The sequence below is a fragment of the Dromaius novaehollandiae genome, chromosome Z (genome assembly GCF_036370855.1).
Source record: "Dromaius novaehollandiae isolate bDroNov1 chromosome Z, bDroNov1.hap1, whole genome shotgun sequence".
Taxonomy (NCBI): Eukaryota; Metazoa; Chordata; class Aves; order Casuariiformes; family Dromaiidae; genus Dromaius; species Dromaius novaehollandiae.
In genome coordinates, this window is record NC_088132.1 from 34,815,648 (window position 1) to 34,843,089 (window position 27,442).

General features: G+C 41.4%; 1 protein-coding gene across 2 annotated transcripts in view; it reads right to left on the reverse strand.

Annotated features, from left to right (window-relative positions):
* Positions 1 to 27,052, reverse strand: part of LOC135324889 (tyrosine-protein kinase transmembrane receptor ROR2) — a 150,171-nt gene extending 123,119 nt beyond the window's left edge. The window contains exon 1 of one of the 2 annotated variants that reach the window (XM_064501936.1): positions 26,599 to 27,052. In XM_064501936.1, the coding sequence (XP_064358006.1) occupies positions 26,599 to 26,707 (109 nt within the window). In that variant the 5' untranslated portion in view covers positions 26,708 to 27,052. Of the gene's footprint in view, positions 1 to 25,306; positions 25,528 to 26,598 lie in introns of those variants that run through there. The other variant, XM_064501937.1, reaches the window with a different exon arrangement.
* Positions 27,053 to 27,442: the final 390 nt, after the last annotated feature.

The window sequence follows — 27,442 nt, forward strand, 5'->3', positions numbered from 1 at the left end:
CACTGCACATCAGCCACAGGAACAAGCAAGCACATTTTATGAATAATACAAAAGCAGATGGGTAAAGCTGACACCAGAAGTTGTTGACAGGTGAGACAGAGCCAGCCTGCAGGCAACGGGGCCTGAACCGCAGAACTCCTATTTTTGAGCCGCAAACGTCCTTTTCATAGGACTTCGTCCTCCTCAAGGCAGGCTGGCAGCCACACACGTCTTGTAAAGTTGGTACTTCATTTGCACATTAGACACAGTAGCTAGCTGAACAAACACAGCAATGTTGAGTCAGCATGTCAAGCAGCCTTGGTCAGACTAGGACACGTTCATTGCCTGGTGCCTGGTTTTTTAACCAAATGCAATTTGCACAAGAAAAGAACACAGGACTCGCCACTCTTTACAAGGGCAGCCTTACTTGTAACATTTTCCAAGATAAAGTAACTTCAATATTTGGTGTTCAGTCTGCTGCCTAATGGAAATCTCTTTTGATCACAGCCTTTCCACCAGTAACTGACACATTATGGGTTCTTGTTAAGAAAATAAAAAGAATGATAAGTGCCTTTTGCCTTGAGAAGTCAATAAAAACAATCTTATCATCAATATTGTTAAACAACTGTAAATCCTTAGGAATCTAAGAAAAAAGGGATTCATTTTTTCAATCAATTATATAAACAGATCAAGGCACACTTAAATTCTTTTATTTAGGAAAATCTTTAATACTTTGTTTGCTTTGTTGTCAGAGATAACATTTTTCACTTAGGTTAAAGATAAACCTTCTGGTTCTTGTTCAGGTAAATTATCAAAATTCCAAGCCTGATGTTTGACTTTAATCAGTAGCACTAGCAAAAGGACTTACATGTATAATTTTCTGGCGTTAATTTATGTGAACTTTGTTACAAAGTTTATATGAAGGCAAATGTCAAAGGCGGCAAGAATAATAGCTCTATTATATTTGCAATGAACTACATGAAATCCACTGAAAATTCTGATTAAAACATCCTCAAAACAAATCAAAAAAGCTTTTGCCACATCAGAGGGTAGCAGAAACTGGAATTTACAAAATAGTAGACTGTTACCATAGCTAAGAATCCCTGAAAGCCACATACAGTTAATAAAGAGGTTTTGCTGTTCTGTTAAACATCTTTTGTACCACAGCCTATTATAAAATAACCAAGTTATGCACCTATGCAGGTCTTCCCTGTAATATTTTTAAATCCCAGTAGGAGAGCCTGGCCGCTGGCAGTCAGTGTGAATCATCACTGACTTCAGACATTTCTCTCCTGAAGGCAACACCTTGCTTCCTTATTTTGAAAGCAAGCCTTTTCCTTGTTTTGTTGCCACCACAACTGAAAGAAAAAGAAAACTGAAACAAGCTTATACTGTTCTTAAATCAGTATGCACACCATAAATTAATGGCAACACTAGCTATTTTAGATGGAATGATGCAATGACTACCATAAAGATTCTGTAGGATTCAAGACTTCCTTTCCTCTTAGCAGGGAAAGGACTTTCAAACTGCACTAAGTATTACTTTCAAATACTCCCAGATGACATTGCAGGAATTGGGTCTTTAAAATACATTTTGGAATATGAAATGTCAAAATTAGTATTAAAATGTCAGCTAAAATGTGAGTTTGGGGATGTGTTTGAGAATGAAAATGGCCAGCAAGATCACAAAACCATCAGTACTCCATCATTTACACAAACACATTTGTCACAAAAAACATGCTAGGCTTTCTATGTTTTGACCCTGAGCCCATTTATATGGCACGCTGAAGGCTGAATATGCCTTTCAAACAGCTCTGGTTGGCCATCTATTAACATTCACTTCAGCATTATCTAGTAACACAAAAAATACTCAAGTGGCTGCTGACCATATCCACCCTTTGGGTGACAGCTTTTCTGCCGCTATACATGGACACCAACACCGCGCAAGGATACTCAGGCATCACATTACACTTAGGAAGTTAACAAACCCAGATGTCCACGAACAAATTTGAGAAGGTGTTCTTAAAATAAGGCTCAGCTGTAAAGAACACAGTGCAAGAAGCCACTGCCTTGTTTAACAGAAAATGCTTCATCCCAAACACCTATAAATGGTTACTGTGGAAGTGAACTATGCAGGGAAAGAGACAACCTGTGAGATGTTCAGCTCCAAGTATGAAGGAATCAGGTTTTAAAGCAAGCTTCTAAAGCAAGGTCAGGCTCATCCTCTAGAGGTTTACATACAGCCACGATGTTCTAATTAAGATGGTGAGGAATCTTGTGTTTCAAAAGCATCTTGCTCAGTATATGCTCCACTGGCATAGAAATAATATGCATGGAAACAGTAAAACCAGGTCAGATAAACTTTTGATAGCTGAGCTCCCAGAAGGCAAGCAGTGTGAAGCTTTCTTTAGAAGAGAAGAAACTGAGCTGTCATATCTACCCATAAACACTCAAATGTTCCCCAAGACTTCATGAACAAAACTAATAAATGACCAGCACAATTAAAAAGCTATCAGACTCCAAATCATGGGTGATTTTTTCAGCAGATCAAGCAACTAGTTCAATCTGAGTTAAGCTCATACCAGCCCCAAAAACTAATTGGATGGTGTCACAGTAATCTGAGAACCCCAGGAAATGCCAGAGTTGTCAGGCCACCACCTTCTCAATAACATTTCCCCAAAATTAGAAACTGGATATACTAGGTCACTAGCTGGCAATATTCCCAGCCTCAGATGATGGCCTGTCAAACAAGAGAGAGGGGCACTCTTCCATCTCCTACACTAACAGGAGGACGTGACAATCTCTGGAGAGTGGAACCAGTGCTTCACTAGATAGAAAGGAGAGGGACTTACTTTGTTTTCTGTAGAGTATTCCAGCATCCTGCACAAACCAATTTAACCAGAACTCATGAAATGAGCTTCCTCTTCAAAACACTCCATTTTAAGGTAGTAGATAACTTGATCTATTGCTATATAATATTCTTCACTGAAATTATGAATTGTAGCCAGGAGTTCATAAGGACTGGAGCACCCTGATTATCAAGGTGATAACCTCACAGAACTTCTGTTGCTAAATATTTTCTAAGTGCTGATCCCTTCATAATAATCAGGATAGGAGAAGAACGATGGAACACCAACAGACGGTCAGTAACGCTTTCTTTATAAGAGATAGGTGGGATAAAAAAAAGCAGTTGTTCTTAAGTTACAAAGTCAAGAATTCTTTTACTCATTGACTTCCCTTTAACCTCACTACCACGAAGACAGCTTGCTGCTGCAGCAGCTCCATCCTTGCATATCTTGATGATAAACATAGTGCCAAAATCAGACTTGGACACCTACATGCCTTTATTTCAACCAATCTTTAAGACCCTAAAATATTTCTGTGTCTTTCAATCACACCGTAAATGTCACAGCCCCCGGAAGGAAGCCGATTCACGTGAGGGAGACGTGAATCTCTCCTCTGCACTGTAGGATATGAATGCTCTACAGAACACCCTGTGTCTCCAGAGCAGAAAACTTGCTGTGTGTCTTGATAGTGTGTATCTTGATTTGTTCCCTGTCCCTATTACTAAATAAGGACTGGCTAGTGAAATCTATCATGATGAATCAATTTGAAAACTTGTCTTTGAAAAGATTTAACAGGAATTCCTTCCCAACCGAACTGAAATTAAAGCCCTGGGTACAGCAGAAAATGGCAGGAAGTAATGTGTAGTACATACGGCATTTTAAAAATTCCATTAGCTATGTAATTTTTTTTTTGTTTTTGGCTAAAAACATGGGTAACTACTAGAGACAGCACATAAAACAGAATTCAGAAAATTACAGGATAGATTTACATGAAAGTAGGCCTGGTCGATTTTTTTAATATTGCTAAGATGCCAAAAACTCATGACTTACACAAAAAGTTAAATAAAATGCTACGTTATTCAAATGGCAAAATAATTTGTACTAATAAGTCCCAGTCAAATTTACAGCAATGGCACATACCCAGATATAATTTTTGGCTTCTACGGTTGTGTGTTTCAGGGTGAACTGACTTCACTGAGGAAGTATTGGAAGCCAAGCCTTTATCTAGCATGAGCTGATTGATGAGACAGGAGCAGTAGTCTGGCAAACAAAGAACTGGCTTTTGATGAGGGAAGCCAGGCCACTGGAGAGGAAAAAGAAACGGAGAGGGGACTACGCCAAAACATCATCAGACATCCAGTATGCTGGAGAAAATGGCTGAGTTGAGACAGTGCATGTACATTAACAGTCTGTCGTAACATTGTACGCCTCTAATCACAGGGACAGTGGTAGGGCAGGGAAATACAGCTTCCTATCTCAATTGGAAACCAAAACAGCATTAAGACTTGCTAAAGGGGAAGAAAGTGTTAAGTCACGTTGAGACTTTAGTTCATGAATATAAGTATATTGGCCTGCTCCTCCTATGAGACGACAGTCAAAATGAACAGGGAAGAAAATAAGAGTTCACATCATAGTGTCGAAATCTGGAATTGCAGAGGGGGCAAGCTGGTGCCCAGAGGGCATCCATGGGGACTACCAGGTCGATAGGTTGGTGAAAGCATTGGCACAGCGAGGCTCAGTGCCTCAGAGGCTGCCAGGACACACGGGGCTCAGAGCTGGAAGTCCCCACGCGTGCACAAGCAGACAAAGCAGCACGTCCAGCTCTGGACCCAACACCTGCAACTACGTGTGTGCAGCGCCAGGCACGCAGGGACTGTGTGTCGCTGCTGTCACCTTTACGTGGAGCGGTATCACTGGGGCCGAAGGTGTAGGATGGGCCCCTTCAGCTCTGCCCTGCCTCCTCGCAGGGTGGCTGGGCGCTGTCAGCACTGGGCCACGTCCTGCCGGGTTGGGCGAGTTCCCCTGCAGGGCTGTGCATGCTTCCCCAGCAGCCATTGCCCGGCTCCTGCAAAGCACAGGCGGCGGGCAGAGCAAAGCCATCTCATGAGCTACTGCTCAGACTGTCCTCGTTCGTGTGACATGGACGTCGACCCAGTAAAACCCAGGCATAAATCAGAAAGAACCTGAACACCCGATACAGGAATGTGTTTAAAACATACAGAAGGACTAAAGGACGGGCATCCAGGTTACGCAGGCAAATGATCCTTCAAAAGTTAAGACCATCTCATTAAGCATTTATGCCTTCACACAACACAAATGATCTTTTGACACAGTACTTCCAAACCTCATGACAAGCAGAGCTATACTCAAGCAGCACCACACTATGTTATCATTACTAAACCAAGTATAAATAAAGCCAGGTAATAGACCACAAGCTTCATTACAGCATTTAACTTCCAGATCAGCAAAGGCTGAGTAATTTTGAATTTCTAAAACATTTCTTGTCCTTCTCCAATAATTAAATATGTTGCAGAGGCCAGAAGAGAAATACTGAGAGCCATCCAGATCTCCGAGCCATGAAATAATTTTACTTTTGAAAGGTGGTTAAATAATATTTCAGTGTGAAGGAACAGACATCTTTACTGTGCACTACATTCCTGCCATTCCAACCTGTCCACAGGTTCCTGTTCATGTTCTTTTTTTTCTGTATATAGAGAGCCTTCTTTCACAAAAAACACATCACATGGGGAAATTTCAGAGCACGCTACATTTTAAGATGACATGCTTCAAGTTTACATTATTGAAAAAAATACTATCCTTTAAGAAAAAAGAAAAAAAAGAATGAGAGCGGGAGAGAGAAACGTAGACCAGATGGTGTGGAAGGCAAATCAAAACAGCACAAGCGTTATTAAATTGCATCCACTTGGAACTCTTAACTGGCCAAGAATCAGCAAGACAGATTTCCAAGTGAGCCTGAACATTCAGGGCTATAATCCTAGGCCCCTAACCTAGCTGCAAAATCAAAATCAAAAGAGTGCCATTGTAAACATACTGGAAAAAGACTGTTTAATTTGTGTTTGATTTTTATGCTTGCCACAGTTACAACAAAAGTATACTGGAAGAGAGCCATCTTTCCGATGACAGAATCTTAAGGCTGTCTGTTATCCAGAGGAGACTCCTTTACCAAAAATATTCTTCTCACATATAATGTGACACTATGAGAGAAAAATTGGAAGCTATAAAGGATACTTAAAAATTCCATACATAAATACTTTTTCTGATGAAAGCTGTAGATATTCCATAATACTGAGAATCCAGTCACTTAAATTTAAGAAGCAATTTTGAACATCCAAGTTAGAAAATAAATGCACCCTGAATTTGCACCTGAAATGCACCAAGAAGCCCGTTACTATAGCTTATATTTAGTGCAACGCAGGGAACTAGCTTTCCATCTTGCTTGTACACTCAGAACTGCATGTCTTTCAACGCTCTCTGCTGATAACAGAAAAAGGGAAAAAGAACTCTTACAAAAAGTCAAAGACTAGAGCAATACACCTGAAACCGTTACCAGATCTGCCAACCTTTCAAAGAAACAGATGGGCTAGCAAGGCATTTGCTTAATTATATTTGCCTAATATAATTTGCCTTGCTCAGGCCCTGCAGCTCTAGGGCAACTAGCAAGAAGAGTAGTTTAAAGAAAAGAGCTCTCAAGACTAGGGACTCTCTAGCAACACTCTCTGAAACATATAGTGCAAATAAAAGAAATCAGAGAATACATTGCCTGTTAAAGGGAAAGAGCTTAGGTCAGCTATTATTAATAATTAGAGCTATGTAACTCTGCATCTTCAAAGCATTAGACAATGAGGATCCTCAACTCCCCACTGAGTCAGAGTATCATTCATATTATGCATATACAGAAATTAAAGCATACCTGGCAACCTGAGGCTGTCAAGTCAGTCCATATTAAATGCAGCATTATAGTCACAAGTTTGACTCACAGACTTTTTTTAAATTCAAAACAACGATTTCTGAATGGTCAGAAAAAAAAGAAAGATAAAAGGAGACCTACCAAAAGAAATGAACAGTGCTTTAGTAAAATCCCTGTTTTTTCTTTGGGTGTTTAACTTAAAACACAATATAGTCATAGGGAAAGATGTCCAAGGCTGAAAGGACAGTTGTAATATCCCAGAGCCTTAAAAACAAGAGAGAGGTGAGAAACAATTTAAGTTCTCACTACTTACTTTTCTCCTAATAACCCAAGAGGCTGTGAAAAAAGAGACCGTCTTAGAATTTGGCTTTTCTTTAAGCCTCTAGAGTCATAGGTTATTTCTGCTTCTGTCAGTTATAACTGAGAATGGATACTTGGGAAGAATGATACCTAGGGAAAGGGGCTCTTAGAATTAGATTAAAACTTTAAAGAATGATGAACATTTAGTGATGTTAGCCCTGCTTGAAGCAGGGCCTGGACCCCACGATGTCTTGAGGTCCCATCCAACCTTCGTTGCTCTATGATCTCTTTTCTCCAGATAACGTGTATTACCACTTCATTCATCTGTCTCGTGTCTAGCCTAAGTAAAGCTCTGCCATTTTACTTGTTTTAACTTTGTCATTACTTTCGCTACTAGATACTGTAGTCAGTTCATCTCACAGCTGAATGTCTGCCTCTTCTCCTTGACCACTGTTTTGAATCCAGTCTGTCAGGAATCACCCCACATGTGGCCTTTGACTGGGCTCTAAATTTAAGTGCTCTAAGGCTCTCAGAAATAGTTTCCTCAGTAAAAATGTCGAGATAAATCTGAACATAAGCTCACTGCAGTAAATTAAAGTAGACTCAAGACAGAAATTTCCTGTGATCCTTGCTTCAGGAAGATAAAAAGCAAAACCTAAATCTAGCTTTAAACATGGTCTTCACAATCCTCAGACTGAAGCCCGAATCTGACAATGACAGATACAGAACAATATATTACTAAACTAAACCAGAAAACTACCATGAACCTCAGAGCAGCCTGCACCCTATTCTATGTTTACAAAAATCTACACATTCATTAGCATTTCTACCAGGATAGCACAAATTACAGAGGCATAAAGCAAATTTTAAAGTGATCTTTCATTTTAACCAGTTAGTTTTTAGCATCAAAGGGAGTCCATATCCTGTTAGCAATCTAAAATACCTCACCTTTCTGATTTACACTTTAAAAAACAAAGCAAATAACGAACAGTTAAAAATGGCAATAAAGTAAACCAAACAATAGCATCTAGGCATCACTTAACTAAACATTAACAGAGGAAAAACAAGCAGGTATTTTGAAATTTAATAATAAGCAATTGCAAAGACACACAAAAGTCCAAGATGATTAAATCAGTTCCTGTATCTTGATCTGTAGCCAAAGGAACGTTGTTATTTACAACATTTATATTGCTATATTTGCTTCAAGAGGAGGCCAGTTGGCCTGAACACAGACTTTCTAATCTAAAACATCTTCAGCAATTAGAAACATTATCTGTCAACTCTAAGAGATCCTAAATTTAATCTTTGTTTGAATATTTAGTAACATCCTTGGTGTGACTCCATTTGCTTTAGCAGAATCATGCCAATTTACACCAGCTGAAGACAGGCACTATACTTTTGGTATTATTACCCTGTACCCAGCACCAGCCTTTATGTTCTGTATTCACAAAAACAGACTAAAGAATAAGGAAAATATGGAAGCACAGACAAGATGCCTATTAACAGTCTATGGCTTGCTTTCTGTAGTCGGCATAAAAAAAATCCACTTGGAGAAAAGGAACAGTCTTGCTATTTCCTTTAAAAGTCCACCTGTTTCTTGGTACGCACTTCCTCCTGTAAACTCCAAAAGTATACCCACTTATTGCAAGCAAACAAACATCGTAAGTTTTTACTGTTTATATTGTGTTGCCTGTCCCCTTTTCTCTAGCCAGTACTCATTAAGAAAGAACCATGGCAGTAGGCCAAAGTAACTTAAATGCAGTAAGGTACCTAAATGCCAAGATATTTAAATGCAGTAAGAAGAGCTTAAATTTCATATTCCCTCACATAAAAATATCAGCAAGCTAGTAGCTTCCACTTCTGTTTGAATCCCAATCAACAATAAGAATTTCTGACATGGGGTTTTTATTTTAGCATTTTCATCTGTTACTTTTTCTTCTTACCACTTTAGCAAGTTCTCCATTAAACATCATTTTATGTATATGCATAATCCTGCCTGGGGTCACATATTCATAAGCATGCACACAAACACAATACTAAGGCATTAAACAATGCTTAAATAGCTTCTACATATTCCTTACATAATATGCTTAACATCTTTAATGTAAGATTATTTGAAAAAAATTCCTCAAAGGAGATTAGAGAATTTATGGCCCCTTCAAATATCATCCACTGTCTATGCCATTATATTAGAATTTTAAATGATCTTCAGAAATTTTAATGTCTCTCATTAACTTATTTCTTAGTAATCAAATGCAAGGGCTGAGTTCTGCAACCCCTATTAAGTTGCCAATCTCTCATCGGCTCTTTTGCTCACCCTACCCTTACTTATTTTTTCTAATTGCTTTGACAAATCTATTGGAGTCCACAGAACCGGTGCATTTTCCTTTTTTAATATCAGGCACTGTTACTCGGTCTCCACCTATAAACTGCCTAAACTGAATCAGCCAGGATTTGATAGCAAAAAATAAAATTTGTTGTTAAGGCAGACAACCTAAAACACGAGGTGCTCCCACTTAACTCTTCAAATGCAATAATTTAGCGTTAGGAACAGGCTGATGCTCCCTCAGGAAAAAACACGACAAAACAAAAAAGTTTATTATTTTCCTCAGTAGAGGCAAAACTGGTGTTCTAACATTGCCAAACACATTTCAGAAGGACACACTATAAGACATTTCTTTTCATTCTGAGACTAGGATCAGAACAAGGCAAGACACTCCAGAATTATAATCACCGTGAAGACAAACCTCTCTGATCTCAGCGTGCTCCATTTAATGTCCCTCTGTCTCAGTTTCCTTATTTATAAAATACATGAGACCACTTCACTTTTTCATGCAATTTGAAAAATTAATCAGCATTTATAAAGTTGTTTCACCTTGCAACAGAAGTTTCAGGAGGTGTTACCAACTCCAAAACACAAGATGTCACTAACACCTACAGCTGTGCTAAGAATTACAACTCCTTCCTCTGTTTTAGGTGTTGGACACTAATAGTTGCAGAAGTAGCCCAGAAATTCAGATCTGGCAAGTAAAACGCCTTTCAGTTCCAATTTTATAAAGCCATACTATAATTATATAGGTCTGGCTCTTTTTTATTACATCTTCCATTCAGGTGAAAAATTACTTCATGTTCACTGAAAGAATCTGGTTTCTTCCAAAGGTAAAAACTCATTATCACCTTCAACGAAGAGGTATAAAAGTTAACTTAGTTCACTTCCTTGTAGAACAGCATTATATTATTACTGAAGCTGTTTCAAAAAAATATATAGTAATATTTAGAGCAAACAAAAAGCACTTTTTTTGTGCACTCCTTGTGTTTTGTCTGTTGAATTATTTTCCTGTTAGTCTAACTCATAACAAAAAAGGCTTCACCAGTAAGGAGCTCGTGGAATAAAGCAAAAAATACAACTAGCAGGGACGCTAGTCTCCCCAGCTACACGTTGGAGAACACCACTGGGTGAGATTAAGTCAGAGCTATGCACTGAAAAATAAGTTTTACTATCTGTTTTACACAAGAGGTAGAGACTGCCTAAAGAATGGCACTGCTTCCCATGTGATTAAGAACACCATTACGTATGGGGAAGATGAATCCCACTAATTCCATTAGGGAACAATGAAATAGTTCTTACACAGCATTGATTTGTTAATTTATTGACTCCTATATTGTTTAGAGGCTTCTAATTATTAATACAATCTATACACACCCATCAACTTCACAAGCCACTGGCAAAATTGTTTTATTTGTGACACTACTAATGATTAATATATTTAGAAGAGTGTTAGCAATAGATGACAACTGCTTTACAAGCAAGGAAAATGCAAAACGTGGTTATGGAACCAGGCCTTTTTAACTTCAACTCAGCAGACAGCTGCTTGGCGAAAGACAGCCAAACATTCTGTAGATTTTTTACCAAAATAGTTATATAGGTTCTCACTTTTAAACAACTCCTGGTTCACGTACTTCCTTCACCGTCCAGTTTTGTGCAGACAAGCAAAATTTGGCTTTAGATGGTTAGTGTCTGCTCATGCAGTTTGGGAGATCAATAAAACTGTAGCTCATACTAATGCAAAAACACACGTTAGTCTCAGGAAAACAAATTTCCTTTTTCAATTTGAGCTATAATCATACAAGCCAAAATATAAAATAATAATGGTGGCTGAAGGAACTATATACTACACTACACACACACAAATCATATACCAAGGCCTGTCTGCCTAGACCAAGAGAGAAACAGGGACTCTGCAGAAATGGATGTTCCTGAAAGCTGAAGTACAACTAAAATGAGGCCCCTGAGGAGAAGAAAAAAAAAAAAAAAAAAAGTTTATTCTGAGCTGGGCTGACACTCTTGAGCTAATTAAATGTGGCCAGTGTTTAATGTAACGTTTAAGTAATTAGTGACAAAGGTCACTACTTACTTACCATGTAAATGCTATTCTATGACTTACGACAAAACTCAATACGTCACAAATAGCAGCTTGAAAAAGTCTGCTCATATACAAATAGGAAGAAAAGGGACACACCTGTAATTTCTTAGTGCTTGTCAGCTGTATGAAGACAAACCACTACTCGTTCACAGATGCAACTGCAATTCAAACCAATGTTATTTGCAAAACTTTTGCTGGTGAAGCCACAGTTGACATACAATTCCTTATTACAAACAATAACTATATTTACACTGTATGTCTGGGGAATAGCTAGAACATGTAGGCCCCTGCCGCTTGGAACTTAAGCACTATGGCTTTAATCCTGTTAAGCACCAATCAAAACTACGCGAAAGGGAAACATACTGCTGATAACGTAAGTAGTTACCTGTCAAACAACCCACTCCCAGCAGAATATCAGAAATGCCAACTTCAAGTACTTATCAAATACTGTGCAAAACTCCTTGCAAGTCAGTCAAATAAGTCTTGAATGCAAAAAAAAAAAAAAAAAAAAAAAGAAAAGAAAAAAAAAAGTGAGCACAGGAATCAGCTTTATGTCCTCAGCTATATTTTACAATTTGCACATGGAATAAAAGTATGAATTTAACTTGGTTTCTAAATCCGAATTTTCCTTCCTTGGATAGCCACTAGTACTAATCTATCTGAAATAGCTTTTCCTATAGCAGAGGTCAAATTACACCAGTTCTGAGCAGTTCCAGATATTCTACTTATTCAAGTGGTTACTAAAAGATTAAAATTGTTGCATTTAATTTTAATATATAATTTGAAGCTGAACTACTTTATTTGCTAGTTAAACAGCATTTTGCCCCATTCCAGAGACTAAATTCACCACAGAGCAGAGAAATCTTACCACTTCATAAATATCTTATTAACAGCTAAACTATGACCTAGGTAAGACACTTCATCACAAAACAGAACATTAAATCAACTAAACTCATTCTTGTTAAAGCAGCAAAACAAACTGTAGCTCTTTCAGAAAGGACAGGAACCCTGATGGTGGGGAGAACAATGACTAATAGTACAAATGAAAGTATTGGCTTTTTTCTCTTGGGACCAAGAGGGATCCATTCCAAATTATGGTTTGAAATTAAAGACATTTGGTGGTCTCAAGTCTCAGTCCCTTTTGGACATTCATCCAAATCCCTAAACCACCACACATTTTAGAAAAACTTGGCAGTCTGCACAGAAAAGCCCAGGTCTGACCTAACTGACTCAGAATTACCAGAGAGAGTTGTCTCGTCAGTTCAAAGAGAAAAAACACCAGGACAACAGCATGGGGGGGGGGTGCGAGGGGACTCACAAAGAGGCTACATATACCAGACACTGTGGAATGATAAAGGAGGTCATGATTTTCAGTATTTCAAAACTATAGTTTTAACTTGAATTTAAAAAAAAGTTGTCTTCTCTTAAATAAACCTACCCACTATTGTTACTACAATATTATAGCTTTCAAAGTGACATAGCCTGCAGATGGTAAAACTGATAACGGCATACGACTTCCTTCATGTCTCTTTCAACGCCGAATATTTCAAACTGGGCAAGGTATTCATGCATTTGAAATGTCCACTTATTGCAGTAGCCACCAACCAAGAATAAGACACAAACTCACCTCCCTTCTTATCCTTAAATAGAACCTGCTCTACAGTTCATGCGGGGAAAGACATGGTCGTTGCATATGTTAGATCTGTTGATGAACAGAGAAGTAACCAAAATGTAAGGATTTTCCAAATACAGCTTAGTACTGTGTTTGGTTCCTGCACCACAGGTAATGTTGGCAGAAAGGGTAGTAGAAGTTTCTAATTCTCTGCAAGTCCATGCACACCAGCAAGTTAGCCTACGCTTCTATCACCCATCCTCATGGCCCTCATCCTGGTTCCTCACCACACAGACCTGTCCTGTCCTCACAAACCGGCTCTCAATCCGCTCTCCCCACTCACTCCCCTGCCCAACTCCTCTGCTCAGCCATGCTCACCCCCCCACCCCAACCTACTCCCACCTTGTCAGCGCTGTGCTCCCTGCCTCACCTTTCCTGGCCTTACTCCTGCATCCTATGCAAAAAAGTACAGATGCTGATACCAGCAGAGTTTCTGAGGCAGCATCAGTTAACAAGGAGGGCCCAACTGGCACTAAAGGCTCAGTTAGTCATAGAAAAACATCAGTTTGGAGGTATTCACCCTGCTTGCTGCTCAGGCAACTTTTTTCCGGACAGACAGAAACGGCCACTGTGTATCACTTTGAAGTGCTTCCTACCGTTGATGGCAACCAGAAAATATTTGTGAGCTCCTATGATCCAGAGTGCTAGGTGGTAGGTGAAGGATTAGTCAGGAAAAAACAACAAAAAAAAAGGTCAGGAAGAAATATGCTGTAAGGGGGGGGGGGGGGAAATATGGAAACAGAAAAGTAAAATGAAGGAAGAGGACAAGACGATGGGAGTTACAGGAACTGACAAAGACAATCCTGTAAATACAGTGAGAAAGGCATCTATCTACTCTTGCATTATTTTGATAAATCCAAGCCCATAACTTATTTCAAATGATTATTAAAACTTAAAATTGAGATTATACCATATGCTTCAATAGGCACAGTAGTTTTAATTGCATGGTCTTGCAACATGCAACTACTCACACACTAAGGATTTTTAAACAACAAGGAAAAGCAAGAAAACATTAACCAGTGTAAGATTAAAGGACAGCATTTTAATACATTAAAATGACGCAGGCATGATTTTGAGATGGAGAAACCAACGTTTGAAAAAAATTTTCTATAAACTTTGAACTCAAAAAAAAATTAACTGATTCTTTAGAAATAGTTTTGTCTGAATTCTGCCTTTCAAATTGATGAATTTCCTTCTCTGGTACAATTATGACAACATACTGTATTAAGTTAAAGAAGGGCAAGTAGAAATGACAGAAGCAGAGACTTAGACATGTCACGAGACTTTTTGCTACAGGAAGTTTACCTCCCAAGGTCTGTAATATGACAGCTCGTATCCTGCATTGAATGATAGCATGAAGCTGAGCCACCTAAGGGAAATGGCGGTGGTATTTAGTTTGAGGTGAAACTGCCCCACATGATATTCTCATAGGTAAAACATGAAAACATAATGTAGAGGTAAGTGCAAGCTCATTAGAAAACTATACTCAGAACAGCTACCAATGATTAACTTTTAACAGTGGAGTTTCACAAGTTTCAGTGCTATTGCTATCTTCTTTATTGAATTCTGCAGATAACATTGAGGTGTCTTGTGCTGCTGTTACATTGATCTTGGCAAATGAGAGAAAACGTTAGCAAAAAATGGTTGGGGGGGAATATAAAAGTGCAATTCAGTAAAGACAAGCACAGGGTTCTGCGCTTAAACAATTACATTGATACAGAACGGGGGCTAACAGGCTTGGCAACAATTCTGCATAGAAGTTCTGGAGTAGATCACAAGCTGAGCAATAACATACTGTTACAAAACAGGCAGACATAACTTTGGGAAATAAAAACATCATCTGTTAAATATAGGAAATAATCCTTTTCCTTTACTCAGTTCTGTACAGGCTGAGCTGAAATACTACAGTATTTGTTAGTGCACTTCAATAAAGGTGTTTTGGAGTGAGTCTAGAAGAGAGGAATCAGCATGAGCAGAGATTAAAAACATAAGAGGCTGGGAGAACAGGGTTTTTTTCCCTGAGGAGAGGTATCTACAAAGAAACGATAAAATTTTTGAAAATTGTTTGTTTCAAAGTTTCAGAAGATGTTTCAAGAGTTGCAAAAATCCTAAAGGACAGCTACAAAGCATAGCGGAATAACCTGTAAGAGTAAGTAATGAACTCATGTTGCAACCAGGAATAATTTAGCACTAGAACATTTGCCTATGGAAGTCACTGAATCTCCGTTCCTGAAACTGCTTGAGAAGACGTGATGCCACATACAGGTGATCCTGCCTTGAGGAACAGATAATCTGACCTCCCTAGGTCCCTTCAAACCCTTCCTTCCCAATGATACGGTGATTACAAAAGATGTTGAGCTCTCTAGAAAATAAAACAGATGTAAAGACACTTGCTTAATTTCTAGAGAGTCTAGCAGCACTGTACCAAGATTTGATTTTCTCGGTTCGTTTCTAGAAATGATAAATCATATGCCAATGACCAACACAAAGATGACATCTCAGGTATTTCACTGATCACTAAAGGCTTGTCTGCAGGAAGAAGTTACTACATCTAGCTTACTCTGTGGTTTCACACTGAACTTAGTACATGCTAATGACTACCTCCGTGAACACAGTAAGTGTTCAGTAAATGTGAGGTAGCTTTTTCCACTTTTCACAATTTTGAAAATGTGCTGTAAATTTACACCTTTGCTTTTTGCAGTACTTCCCTGGGTAAACACATCCATCCCAAGTTCCAGAATCACAACTGTTTCTAGCTCTACATGCTTTGGATTGACAAAACAGGATAATTTCTGAAATCTGTTTTTCCTGTCTCTACATGCTCTTATCTTTGACTGGCATGATCCTATTCACAGCATTTTCTGTATGACAAACAATGGCCTACATTGAATATATTTTTAAATAATACAATGACAAAAGTGTACTTATTTGTGTGAAGAGGAACATTATCCAAAAAGCATTCTAGATACGGAATCTGCAAGAAATGTTTCTTTTCCTTGACATTTTGAAAACCACAATAGGGCGGACAATAGACTTAGCCACAGATTCTCTGTTACTTGTGAGGGAACAGATCTGAATCCTATTTCTACACTGATACAGATAAAACAAAATAAATGTGAGATCAGCTTCAATGAAACAGGTTGGATAATTATCTACAAGTTGAGATATTACCATCCAAATTCACTGAGTCTGCAAAACCAAGCATAAAGAACAGACTCACCCTCTCAAGATTTTTATTAACTACTGCTCCTGGTTTGGCTGGAAATACTTTAAAAAAAAAATCAACTTGTTGCATTAAATTGCTTCCAGGCAGAGCTAGGAAGCAGTTATTTTTAAAATTAAAACAACAGCAGACACATTCTCCTTATGTAGGTTTGGTTCAAATCCTGTCCAAGCTTGTAATTTTATCTACATAATATCACTTTCCCCTTTGTAAGGGATTCTGGTCTATCATGAAAGGAGTCATCATTAACCACCAATATAACTAAAGAATATTTTAAAATAGTTTTTAATGTTTAAGGTCACCCTTCAGCTATTGGGTTCCAAGGGTACCACAACTGATCTTTATTTCCCATTCCTCAGTAAAGAAAATCCTTATATGAACGTAATTCTCTGGTTTGGCAGAGACTCCTCCCCTTTTTTCTTTTCAACTTCATGAAAAGAGTTTCAAGTCCCTTCAAAAGAAGCGTGAGTTTTCAACTCATGAAAGTCATAAGACTTAAAAGAGTAATTATGGCTTGATACTAGAAGATCCTTGTTATTTTGAACTCTGTATATCCAAATAGTTGCATTTAAATAACAACATGAAAGCTTTAGTGGGTTTTAGCTTTAATAGCTAAAGCCTTAAAATATGTTTCTCAAAACTTTATTTCTCTCCTTATAGAGAGAATGTCTCCATACCATCTCCATCCGCATATGCGTTTCCTGTATTAAAAAACCTCTCATTATATTAATACAGTTGAAATCACTCATTCTTACCTAGTAGAATGCAATACAAAACTCATGGGAATCCTAAAACTGAGCTTAAGTAATGACTGCTGGTAGTTCCAATGCTAGAATGCAAAAAGAAATGACAAAGGGTATTTGTGGCAAGAACAACTAACTGGCAATTAATTAATGATATGTTTGCAGAGTCGGCTTTTGAGGCAAGTGAGATTTTTCTTATTTGAATGACACAGGCAAGGCTCAGCTCTGCAGAATTTGAATGTGAGATAGCCATCAGTTATGAGAATATTTTGGAAAAGTGTCTCAAATTTCTAGCCCACACAATTATGTAAATATTTCTGCATATCATATTTTCTATCTCTGCGAGTACAATCCCATGGCAATTTAAGCTGTGCTAAGCCAGGGCTACCCTGTTCTCCCTCTCCCAGCCCTCTAGCCATTCAGTCCAACCTCCTCCCTGCGCCAGTATTCACACTCCTAGCGACTGGGAGGTAAGCCAATTCAGGCAGCCTCGCCAGCAACGGATTGGATTTTGTAGGGCTGGTTTTTGGCTGTTTGGCTCTCTGATATCCAGTCTGGGTAACTTTATAGTACATGACAATTACTTTGGGGTAGGTGCACCTCAAAGTAACCATTCATAAAGGTTCAAAAAATGCCTCACTAACATATTAGCAAAGTGTACAAACCAATGTTCATTTAAAATCATATAAAAAATCATTAAGAACATTGCCATCTAAAATAAAATAGGATATTATATTTGGATCAGATATCTAAAATCTATTGGCACAGTCTTCATTTTCCTTTTCACGCTTTTTTTAAAAAGAATAGATAAAGATTAATATATATTAAGAAACATCACTGTCATATTATTAGGTCTGATATTGTTGTTGTGTTTTTCTTTTTTCATATATATATATTATATGTCATATACATATACATACATACATACATACACATATACATACATACATACATACACATATACATACATACATACATACACATATACATACATACATACATACACATATACATACATACATACATACACATATACATACATACATACATATATACACATATACATACATACATACATATATACACATATACATACATACATACATATATATATATATATATATATATATATATATATATATATATATATATAAAACTCTGTCATGTCACTTTCCTAAGCTAGATATTTCTTTGGACTTTTTACTTTGTGTCAACGACAGCAAACCTATTTGTTAATCTATTTCCCAGGATATACACTCCCTCATTTTATACACTATGAAAACTCAGCACTCTCTCTAAATTGTATAACTTCCTTCTGAAACTTTACTACCATCAAATATGCAGAAAGTTTCATACTTCTTCAGGGCCTCTTAAGCTTTCAAACAGTTTTGGTTTTTATTAGGTTAGTTCAAATGAGCAATTAACAGAACCTATTTTAAGATAATTCAGCTGTTATAGTCCTGGGCTGTCAAGAAGTACCACTAATACTTTTTTTTCATTTTCTGATATTGCTCTATTGAGCAATGCTTTTGATAAACTCTTAAGAGTAATTTCTCAGGCAAACCCAGACAAATCTGTTGAATGTTCCCAGAACTGTCCTCCTTTATTTCAGAAATATCTTATTTTTCTAGTATCAGACCTGTGTTTGCTCTTCTTTCAAAAAAATAAATCAGGGAAGTCCCACAGCACCTTCATCTGATTGAAGATGGAGCTGCTGTGATTCAGCCCTCCTCCTTCCCCTCATTGTGCATTCTGGCTCCCTCCCGTGTGCCAGCACCAGTGCTCCTACAGACAGCTAGTTTTAATGTAGTTCTCTCCCACGGACTTACTGTATAGTCACAGTCTGGTGCTTTTTTATATACCTGTGCCACACTAGAAAGCCAGGCATTGACCAGCGTTCTACTGCGCTCAGTGCTGTATAAAACAGCTTGCAATCTTTGACAAATTTAAGACAGAGTAGACAAAGAAACAGACAATACCAACCAGCACAATAGCGCACAATTAGCCTAACCATTAAATGAGGATTTCTAAAGACAAGACAGAAAGGAAGGCTACTGAGTAGTTTTTCTGATATTTATGGGAAGCTCCTATGGAGCATGAAGGCAGATAGGATGAAAAGTGCATGACAGAGACAGACACTGTGAACTAAGTGGAGATTCATTAATTCTGCTTTTGGAAGATGCTACTATTCCCATCCTTCTCCCAGTCATTCATCAAAACCTTCTTGCCAAAGGCTACCAGATCTAGGTGGGCTAGTGAAATAGGCGACCTCTCTGCTAAATCCCAGCTTGGTAACCAGCACTGCGGTATCACAGCCTCCTTTGGCCTATCAGCAAAGCTGCTCATAAGAAAGATCTCTGATCCGTCTAATTCTAAATCAACTAGGTTATGAACTGAAGGACATATCCTAATTTTGCCTGAAACAGATTGCTGAATATCCACCCTCTGATCTGACAGTAGAGCTGGAAGGTGGCAACATCCAGCAGGTGGGGGAAATGATGAAGAGCTGGGGATGGGGAAGGAGATAAGCTACCAGTGCAGGTGGATATGGAAGATGTCCGTCCATAGGTAAGAAAAAAGTACAGCAGCTATAGCTTGTTAAGAGCCTTAAAAGTGAAAGATTACTATCTTACAAATAAAAAACATACATAAAGGAGTAATACAAAGATCTTGCTGTGAAAGGTAGCTCAAACACCTGAGCTGTGTTTTGAGCTAACCTGCTCCTAAAATTGTTCTGTGCAGGTCATCACTGTCCCTGAAGCTGGTCTTCAGAAAAATCCTTGACGTCCCCTGTGCAACCAAACTCTACCTGTTCTGTTGTAGACAGCAGGGAAAGAAAGCTCCTCCACCATGCAGGAGTCCACCAGGCTCATTAGTTTGTATTTGGGTATAGTGCCATGATTCCTCTTTCAGACTTGCACATAATGAACTTAGCTTTGTCGGCGGTTCATACGATTTAGAAGAGGAGAGTGTTTCTATGTCTGACTAGTAAAAAAACAAAGTTTTAATATTCTTTACAATCATAGTTTTTGTATTTTGTTTTTCTTGAGAAACATTGATAAAATTCTTCCTTTTTCTTTAAGTTATTTGCCCTCTATTTATCCTACAACTGAATACGTGACTGTGCTATTCCTTTGATGAGGAATTATTCCTTTCATAGTTTCATTTATGATTCAAATAGGCAGCTGTGTATGTTGTGTCAAAAAGTAAGCCTTCACAATTTTTTGCAGAACTCTAATGAAATTTATCTTCTCTTCATACAAGTCAAATCACTCTAGTTATATTCACAATACTGTTAAAAAATAACATTAAAGCATTAAACTAGCAAAAGCTAGAAAAATCCATTATAGAAGCCACTTCATCTTGAAGTAATACTTACCAGATGAACTCTTAAATGAACAGCCTAGAGCAGTGTTGACAAGGACAAGAAGCAATAACCTGGAGTTATGGAATAAAATGTTTACACTACTAATATTAAAGGAAGTGTTCAAACAGAGCAATTAGAAGACAGAAATTAAGTTCAAAGGAGGTGGCATAGATATGCCAATATACACATAGGGATTTTTCCTACAAGAGACAGTATTGAATATATTTTTGTTGTTTCTATTTAAATATTCGCATCACCTGAAGGGGAAGTATCAAATCGAAAAGGTATTTATGTGCATCACTCCTGTTTGAAATTAATTGAGATTTCAGTGACAAAATACCTATGGGGACCAGATACAAATTCCTGACTGGACTACTCATGTGCTTAAAACCAGACACTGGGCAAACTGGGGTCTGAGACAGTAGCCCAATGGTTTGTTTCACTTTGCTGTTCCTGCAAGCAATACCATCAAAAAATATCCTCTTAATGCTCCAGCAAAATCAATACAGTAAGACAGAAAAAGACTCATCTGTTTTCATCCTGCTAATTCTCTTTTCACCTCTCCCCATGTAGTCTTTCACTCCTGCACAATCCTTTTTCCTTATCGTTAGTTTTCAGCAGAGACACTGGCAGAAGTATTAAGGATGGCATGAAGAAGGGGGTGAGGACACATTTGCCTGGTCAGCAAAAGGAAGAGGGAGGAAGTCCGTCTTTCCATGGCAGCTTGGAGCTTCAGGGGCCCATGAGACCGCACCCTAACAATCACAGTATTAGGAGACGTCAGCCTGCTCTATTTTGCACTCAGAGGAAGGAGTCACATAACACCACACTCGTTCTTCAAATACCTTTTACTGAATCAGTAATAGTGTGGTGTCCTCCATCTCTGATCAGCTGTTACCACAGTTTTTCACCGTTGCAGACAGGTATGCATTGCAATGCCTTATGCCGCAAAACCAGAAAGCTTCAGTATAAGTGAAGACTGATTCAGTCAGCTGTTAGCAGTATAGCTCCTTTGTTTCAGTAAGCAGTGCACACTATTGCCATAATACGTGTACAGTACACGTAGATCTACACAAGCTAACTTTAAACGAACTCTGAAGTGTGGAACTCCCTATAGGATACCCACACAGCTTCAACAGGTTGTGCAAACCATTTGAGAGCAGTGCCACCACCTCTGAACTAGCTAAGTCTGAAGGGAGGTGGAATACATCTACATGCCTCCAACACAGTAATGGTGTACCATCAGTGAAATGCATTTCCAGTGTGATTTCTTGTGTTCATTGGAATTATAGTGCAGGTTTGTGTTATTAAACAAAACCTTTTGTCCACTGCTAGGTAAAGACAAAGCCATGCTCTATAGCTAAGGGATCACACTGACTTGAAAAGTGTCTTTTTCCACCCCCAGAAAAGTCATACAACTATTTCTGGTTTCAAAAAAGAACAGCAATCAACATTGCTTGGGAAATCCTTTCCCAGACTAGCTGAGGAGGACAAACAGATGCAGAGAAAAAAGGTTGCTTGTGCATCAAGTCTACAGAGAACATCGGAAGAATTTTCTAGCAAGATGTTTGCAAATAAATATTAGTGCATGGCAAAAGCTTGAGAAAAAGCAAATGCAAAAGCTGGTAGAGGACATTTCACTTCCAACTACTTACAGGTTTAGGCCAAATCAAGAGAAAAGACAATCATTTAAGCTAAATTGTTTTTTGTCCCAAATGGTTACTGGTGATACCGCAGGAGCTTGCAGTATAAGTAACAATAAAAAACCAGGATTAACAAACAATGCATCTTCTTTCAGTGCACCAAAATCCTGCCTTTCCTTTTCTTTGAAGCTTTAACTACTTTGTAGTTACTGGATTAGAAGACTTGAGTACTTGCATACTTTCCAGACATGCTGAGCCTAATGACAACTTCCTTTACAAAGCAACAACCTCACAATGAATAAACAAACCTAAATGGCAAGCCATCCTCTGCACAGAGGACATTGTGCAGATACTATAAATTAGGTGAAATACTGTAAGTAGCATTTCTTCCCTCTGAGCAACAGCACAAGACAACACAGAACTTCTACAGGAAGATTTATGTATAAAAAACAAAGGAAGTTTGTGGACTTAATGTTTCTACTTTGCCTGCAATGTTCAAGATAATAAAAAGAGCCTCTAAAAAATAAATCTTCTCTTAGTCAACAGTATGATTAAAAACCTTCAGATGCTGACTACTTCTAGCTAGCACTTTTTACTGAATACAGAATTTGAATTAAGACTTTGAAAATAAACTGTGAAGAGAACACTACAGGTCTTCTATATAGAAAATTCACACAGTTATCAAAAAAAAACCCAGCATCTAATACTATTCTTTCCTTTTCAATTTCATTCTCATAAGCTAGTGAGGCTAAGACTATCAGTTTTCTAATAATGGTCAAATATACTTCCATGCAAATGACAGTTCTGAAAGCTATTAACACCTTAGACAAAGCGCAGCGAGTTTAGAAAAAGATCAGCTTTCTCGCAAACAACTGGAAGCTTACTAAATAGGATTAATTTGCCTGACCTGTCAACTGGTCCTTTTCTCCCTGCATCTTGCATTTCTATACTATTTACAGCAGAAAAGAGATTACAGAGAAGACAGCAATTCCATTACAAATGTTTAACATAATCAAGACACTCAAGAGGAAAAACCATTCAGTGGCAACTCTTGACCCAAGGATAAACTTCAGCACTAAGCTACTTGACAACTTAATTATCGCAAGAAAAGGCTCGATTAAAGTTTGACCTAAGAAAGGCCATGTAGTCAACGGCATTTATTAAAAGCTGTATTAAGATTTCTCATATTCAAAGCTGTATGAGCTTTTTACCAGGCGACCTGAATACAATTTCCAGAGCTGAGTCTCATTTATGAAAGCCAGGAAAGGGCTATAACTAAATACAATGCAACTTTAAAGATTCAAGCATCTTAGTACTTTTTGTTGTAAGGCATTTAAGCGCATTTCGTACTTTATTCATTTCTGCACTTACACTGTACTCTAAGAAATGATTTCTTTTCTTTATATAAGTTAGAAGTTAACAAACCACAGGGTTTGCAAAATAATAACACAGGGTTACCAGTATGTTCTCACTCCCACAGACTGTTGACAGAAATCTTAAAAAAAGTTCTGCATACTTTGCAAGTCATGTGAGTATTAACTTTAGGTTGACTAAAACATCATTTCCTACTTAATGGTAAGGAGATAAAACAAGTTGTGTAAATCTAAATATGTAATCTATTAATCTGGGAAATTGCACATCACCAGCGTCTAGAAACTACCATCCTAATTTTTGTTGCATCAGAAACTCTCAGAAAATGATCGTATTTTAAAGTGGTCTCTGAAAAGACTGAAATAACATTTTCAAAAATAAACACTTAACTGAAATGTAGGTGAACAAATAGTCTGTTTAGCATTAAGCAAATCTAATTAAACAGAAGAATACTGCCTAACAATAAAACCATACCAGTATTTATTGCTGTGATTATGAGCTCTAATCACTCAGCTCCACATTATATGAAGAGAATGGAGCCCTAAAGTTCGTGCATATATCGAAAAGTATCATGAATCCATGCTTTTCACAGGTGGTTGAGATGACTATCACAAACCCACTCACAGGAAAGCACGGGGGGGGGGGGAATAATCCCAAATCCCCTTTTAATGGCAGTTCGCGATTTTACACTGCCTTCAGGAAGGTTCAAACGCTTGAAGCAGATGTGCAGTCTCTACTGTGGACAACTACAGCTGGAGAAGACCAGAAGGTGCCATCGCCAAGGCAAGGCGAGGAGAGGTGCCCGCCTGCTCGCACGGCCTCAGCCTCAGCGCTCCGCGGAGCCCCGCGGCGCAGGCTCTTATCTGCGGGCGCTCGGGAGGCGGAAAGGAGCTGGAAATGGCAGATGCCCAAAGGTCTGTGTGTGCACGGGCTGCACCGGGGCCAAGGGTCTGCAGTGCAGACGGTCTCCCCCGTCGCTAGCAAACTGCTCTGGGTGGGAAACGATCCCGGGACATGTGCGAAGGAGGCCCGGATCCCGAGCTGTAGAAAAACTTGAGTGAGGAAAGCAAGAGGAGAACCTCCTTGGCAACCCCGCACACATCCCTCCCGCTGAGCCCTGAAAACGGATCCAGCTGCTCGGGGAAAATGGAAGAAAGTGGGGACGGGGGAAAGCAGGGCCGGGATCTCAACTTACAGCCCGTCACCCTGGCGGCGGCGGCGGCGGCGGCGGGAGGAGCCGCGGCTTGGCCCGCCGCCCCCCCGGGCCCGGCCGGACGAGGCGCCCCCGCGGCCGGGACCCCGGGCCGAGGCAGGGCGGCGGGGCACGCCGCGCAATTTGTTAGCGGGGCCCCCTTCAAAGGGAGCAATAAAGGCCCTAGGAAAATAAACGCCACGGGAACTGCCCCCAAATCCGCGAGGTGTAACACGCTCCGGCCTGCCCTCCCCCCGCAAAAAGACCCCAACCCCGCTAAGCTTTCTGCTGGCCTGCTCCCTTCACGCTAGTGCAACAAATGGCAAGACCCAGGACCCCGGAGCTGAATAACAGGAAATATAGGCATCTGTCACCTCCCGGGGAGAGGTAAATGGATTAGCGAGAGCAACAAAGGGAAGAAAAGCCCTTTCAAACGTGCAATTGATTAACAAGTCCCCTCTAATCTGCAGCATCACTGTTTTTCCTTAAAGACATCATCGGTCTCCTCCTGCACTTCGGCGCAATTAAGTTAAGGCAGGAAAGGCGAGGGGGAACTGCGCTCGCCCGCCGAGCTCCCGCACCGCCCGGCCGAGGAAGGGCAGGGGAAGGGTTACAAACCTGGCGTGGAAACGGCGTCTCCTGTCATCTCCTCCCTCAGGCCCTGGGCAAAGCGCCCCGGGAAGGAGCCTGTGAGCAAGGTTTATCTGCTGCAAGGGGGGAGAGGGCAATTTTCCAGAGAATGGTTTCACGAAAGATCAAAGAGCTGAATCCGGCGGCTCCTACCTCCCCAGCGCATTTCACATCGCAGGGAAAATGAAAAAGTGAAACCTCCCCCTTTCTGCCCCGAAAGCACCACACACCTTAGGCGTGAGTGGGGGTGGGGGGGGAGCAAAAGTTTATGCGGCTTCTTTTGCAGGAACTGTAACTCTTACACCGTCGCGGCTCTCCAGCCCCGCACGCTCCCCAGGGTCCCCACAAATCACGGCGCTGGACCCGGAGATGCCGGACAGACTGGCAACTGTTCAGCACCGCGCTGCCGCCGCCACGGCGCAAGGTCAGATGTTAAGGAGGGCAGTTTATTCAGCCCTAAAAGCGATCGCGGAGCTGGCTGAGCCGAGCCCCGGCGTTTCGCGAGCGCAAAGGCTGCCCTCCTCTGCCCTGGGGCTCGGCCAGGTGCCCGCGGGAAACGGGACCCTCCGGAGCACGAAAACGCACGGAAGAGAGACTCAGGCTGAGCCTCCGTCAAGCGAGCACCGCGGCTGCCCCCTCGCCCACTCAACTCTAATCCTCCCCCTCTCCCCCCTCGTTCCCGCTGAGATTCTGGCAACACTCAACAGCCCAAATAATAACACGTTATTATAACCACTCCGAGGGGAGGGCTGGAGGGCGGGCGGAGGGAAGGAGGGAGGCTCCGCTCAGCGCTACCCACCCCGGGCAACAACGAAACCCCGAACTTTCCTTTGTTTCCTCCTCCTTCCCCCCCGCCGACCGCCACCAACCAGCCTCGGTGCCTGGGACCGGCCGAGGAGAGGCACAGGAGAGCCGGCGATGCCCTTCCTTGGGGAAGGAGAAGTTTTAGCGAGCCCTCCTCAGCGCAGCCACCGCTGCCCTCGCCCCTGCCAACCCCCGCCCCCCTCGTAAAATACAACATCAGGTTTCGATTTTGCAACGGGGAACCAAAAAAAAAAAAAGAGAGAGAGAGACATCAACCAGTAACTGGGGATGCCGGAGGCTCCGCCAGCCCCGCAGGGATACGCACACCACCTCCGGGAACGAGCGCAGCTGTCCCCGCCTCCTCTCCCCGCACACCCCTTCCCGAAAAGCGGCGGCGGCAGCAGCATCCTCCGGCCGCGGATGCCGCGTCCCTCCCCGCCCGCCCCGCGGGGCCCGGCCGCGGAGCCGCTCCTTACCTGCGGCGCGGAGGCGGAGGAGCGAGGCGGCCGCCAGCAGGGCCAGGAGGCGGCCCGCCGCCCCCCGCCGCCCGGCCGGCCCCGCCGCCGCCGCCGCCGCGGGGACCATGCTGCCGGCCGGCGCTGCGCGGGGCTGCGCGGGACGGAGGCGGGCGGGCGGGAGCGCCCCGGGCCGCGGCGCGCCGAGCGGGACGGCCCCCTGCCTGCGGGCGCGGAGCCCGGGCGGTGCCGGCCCGGCGGCGGCTCGGCGCTCCGGCAAAGTTGGCCTGGGCGGCGGCGGCTGGCGGTGCCCCGGCCCCGCCGGGCGGGGAGGTGCGGCGTGTGCAGCCGGCCTTGGCACCGCGGCCCTGCGCTCCCGCTAGCGGACTGTCCCGACTGGGGGCGGAGGGAGCCGCGCTCCTTTCCCCTCCTCCTCCTCCTCCTCCTCCTTCCCCAGCATCCCAACGTCACTGGGGACAAATCCGACACAGGGGAGGGGAGAGGCGCGGACGGCCCCTACGCTCCGGCACCCTCTGCCGGGGGCCGGCCCGGGGCAGCCCTCTCCTCCGGCCCCGGCCGAGCCCGCTGCTGCCGCCGCCGCCGCCCCGCACGGGGCCCGGCCGGAGAGAGGGCAGCGGGGCTGGAGGTGGCACCCGGCGCGATGGCGACGCGGGGCGCCCACGGGGCTTGCGTCCCCGCCAAAGGGCGAGCCCTGCCTCCAAAAGCTGCGGGAGCCTCCGGGCTTCCTCAGAAACATCCCAAACAAAGCGACCGAGGGGGGAACCGGACCGGCCAAGCCCTCTGCTGCCTCGCCGCCCTCCTCTTCGCCGCAAAACTCGTGCACCGGCACGGCACCTTCGTGCAC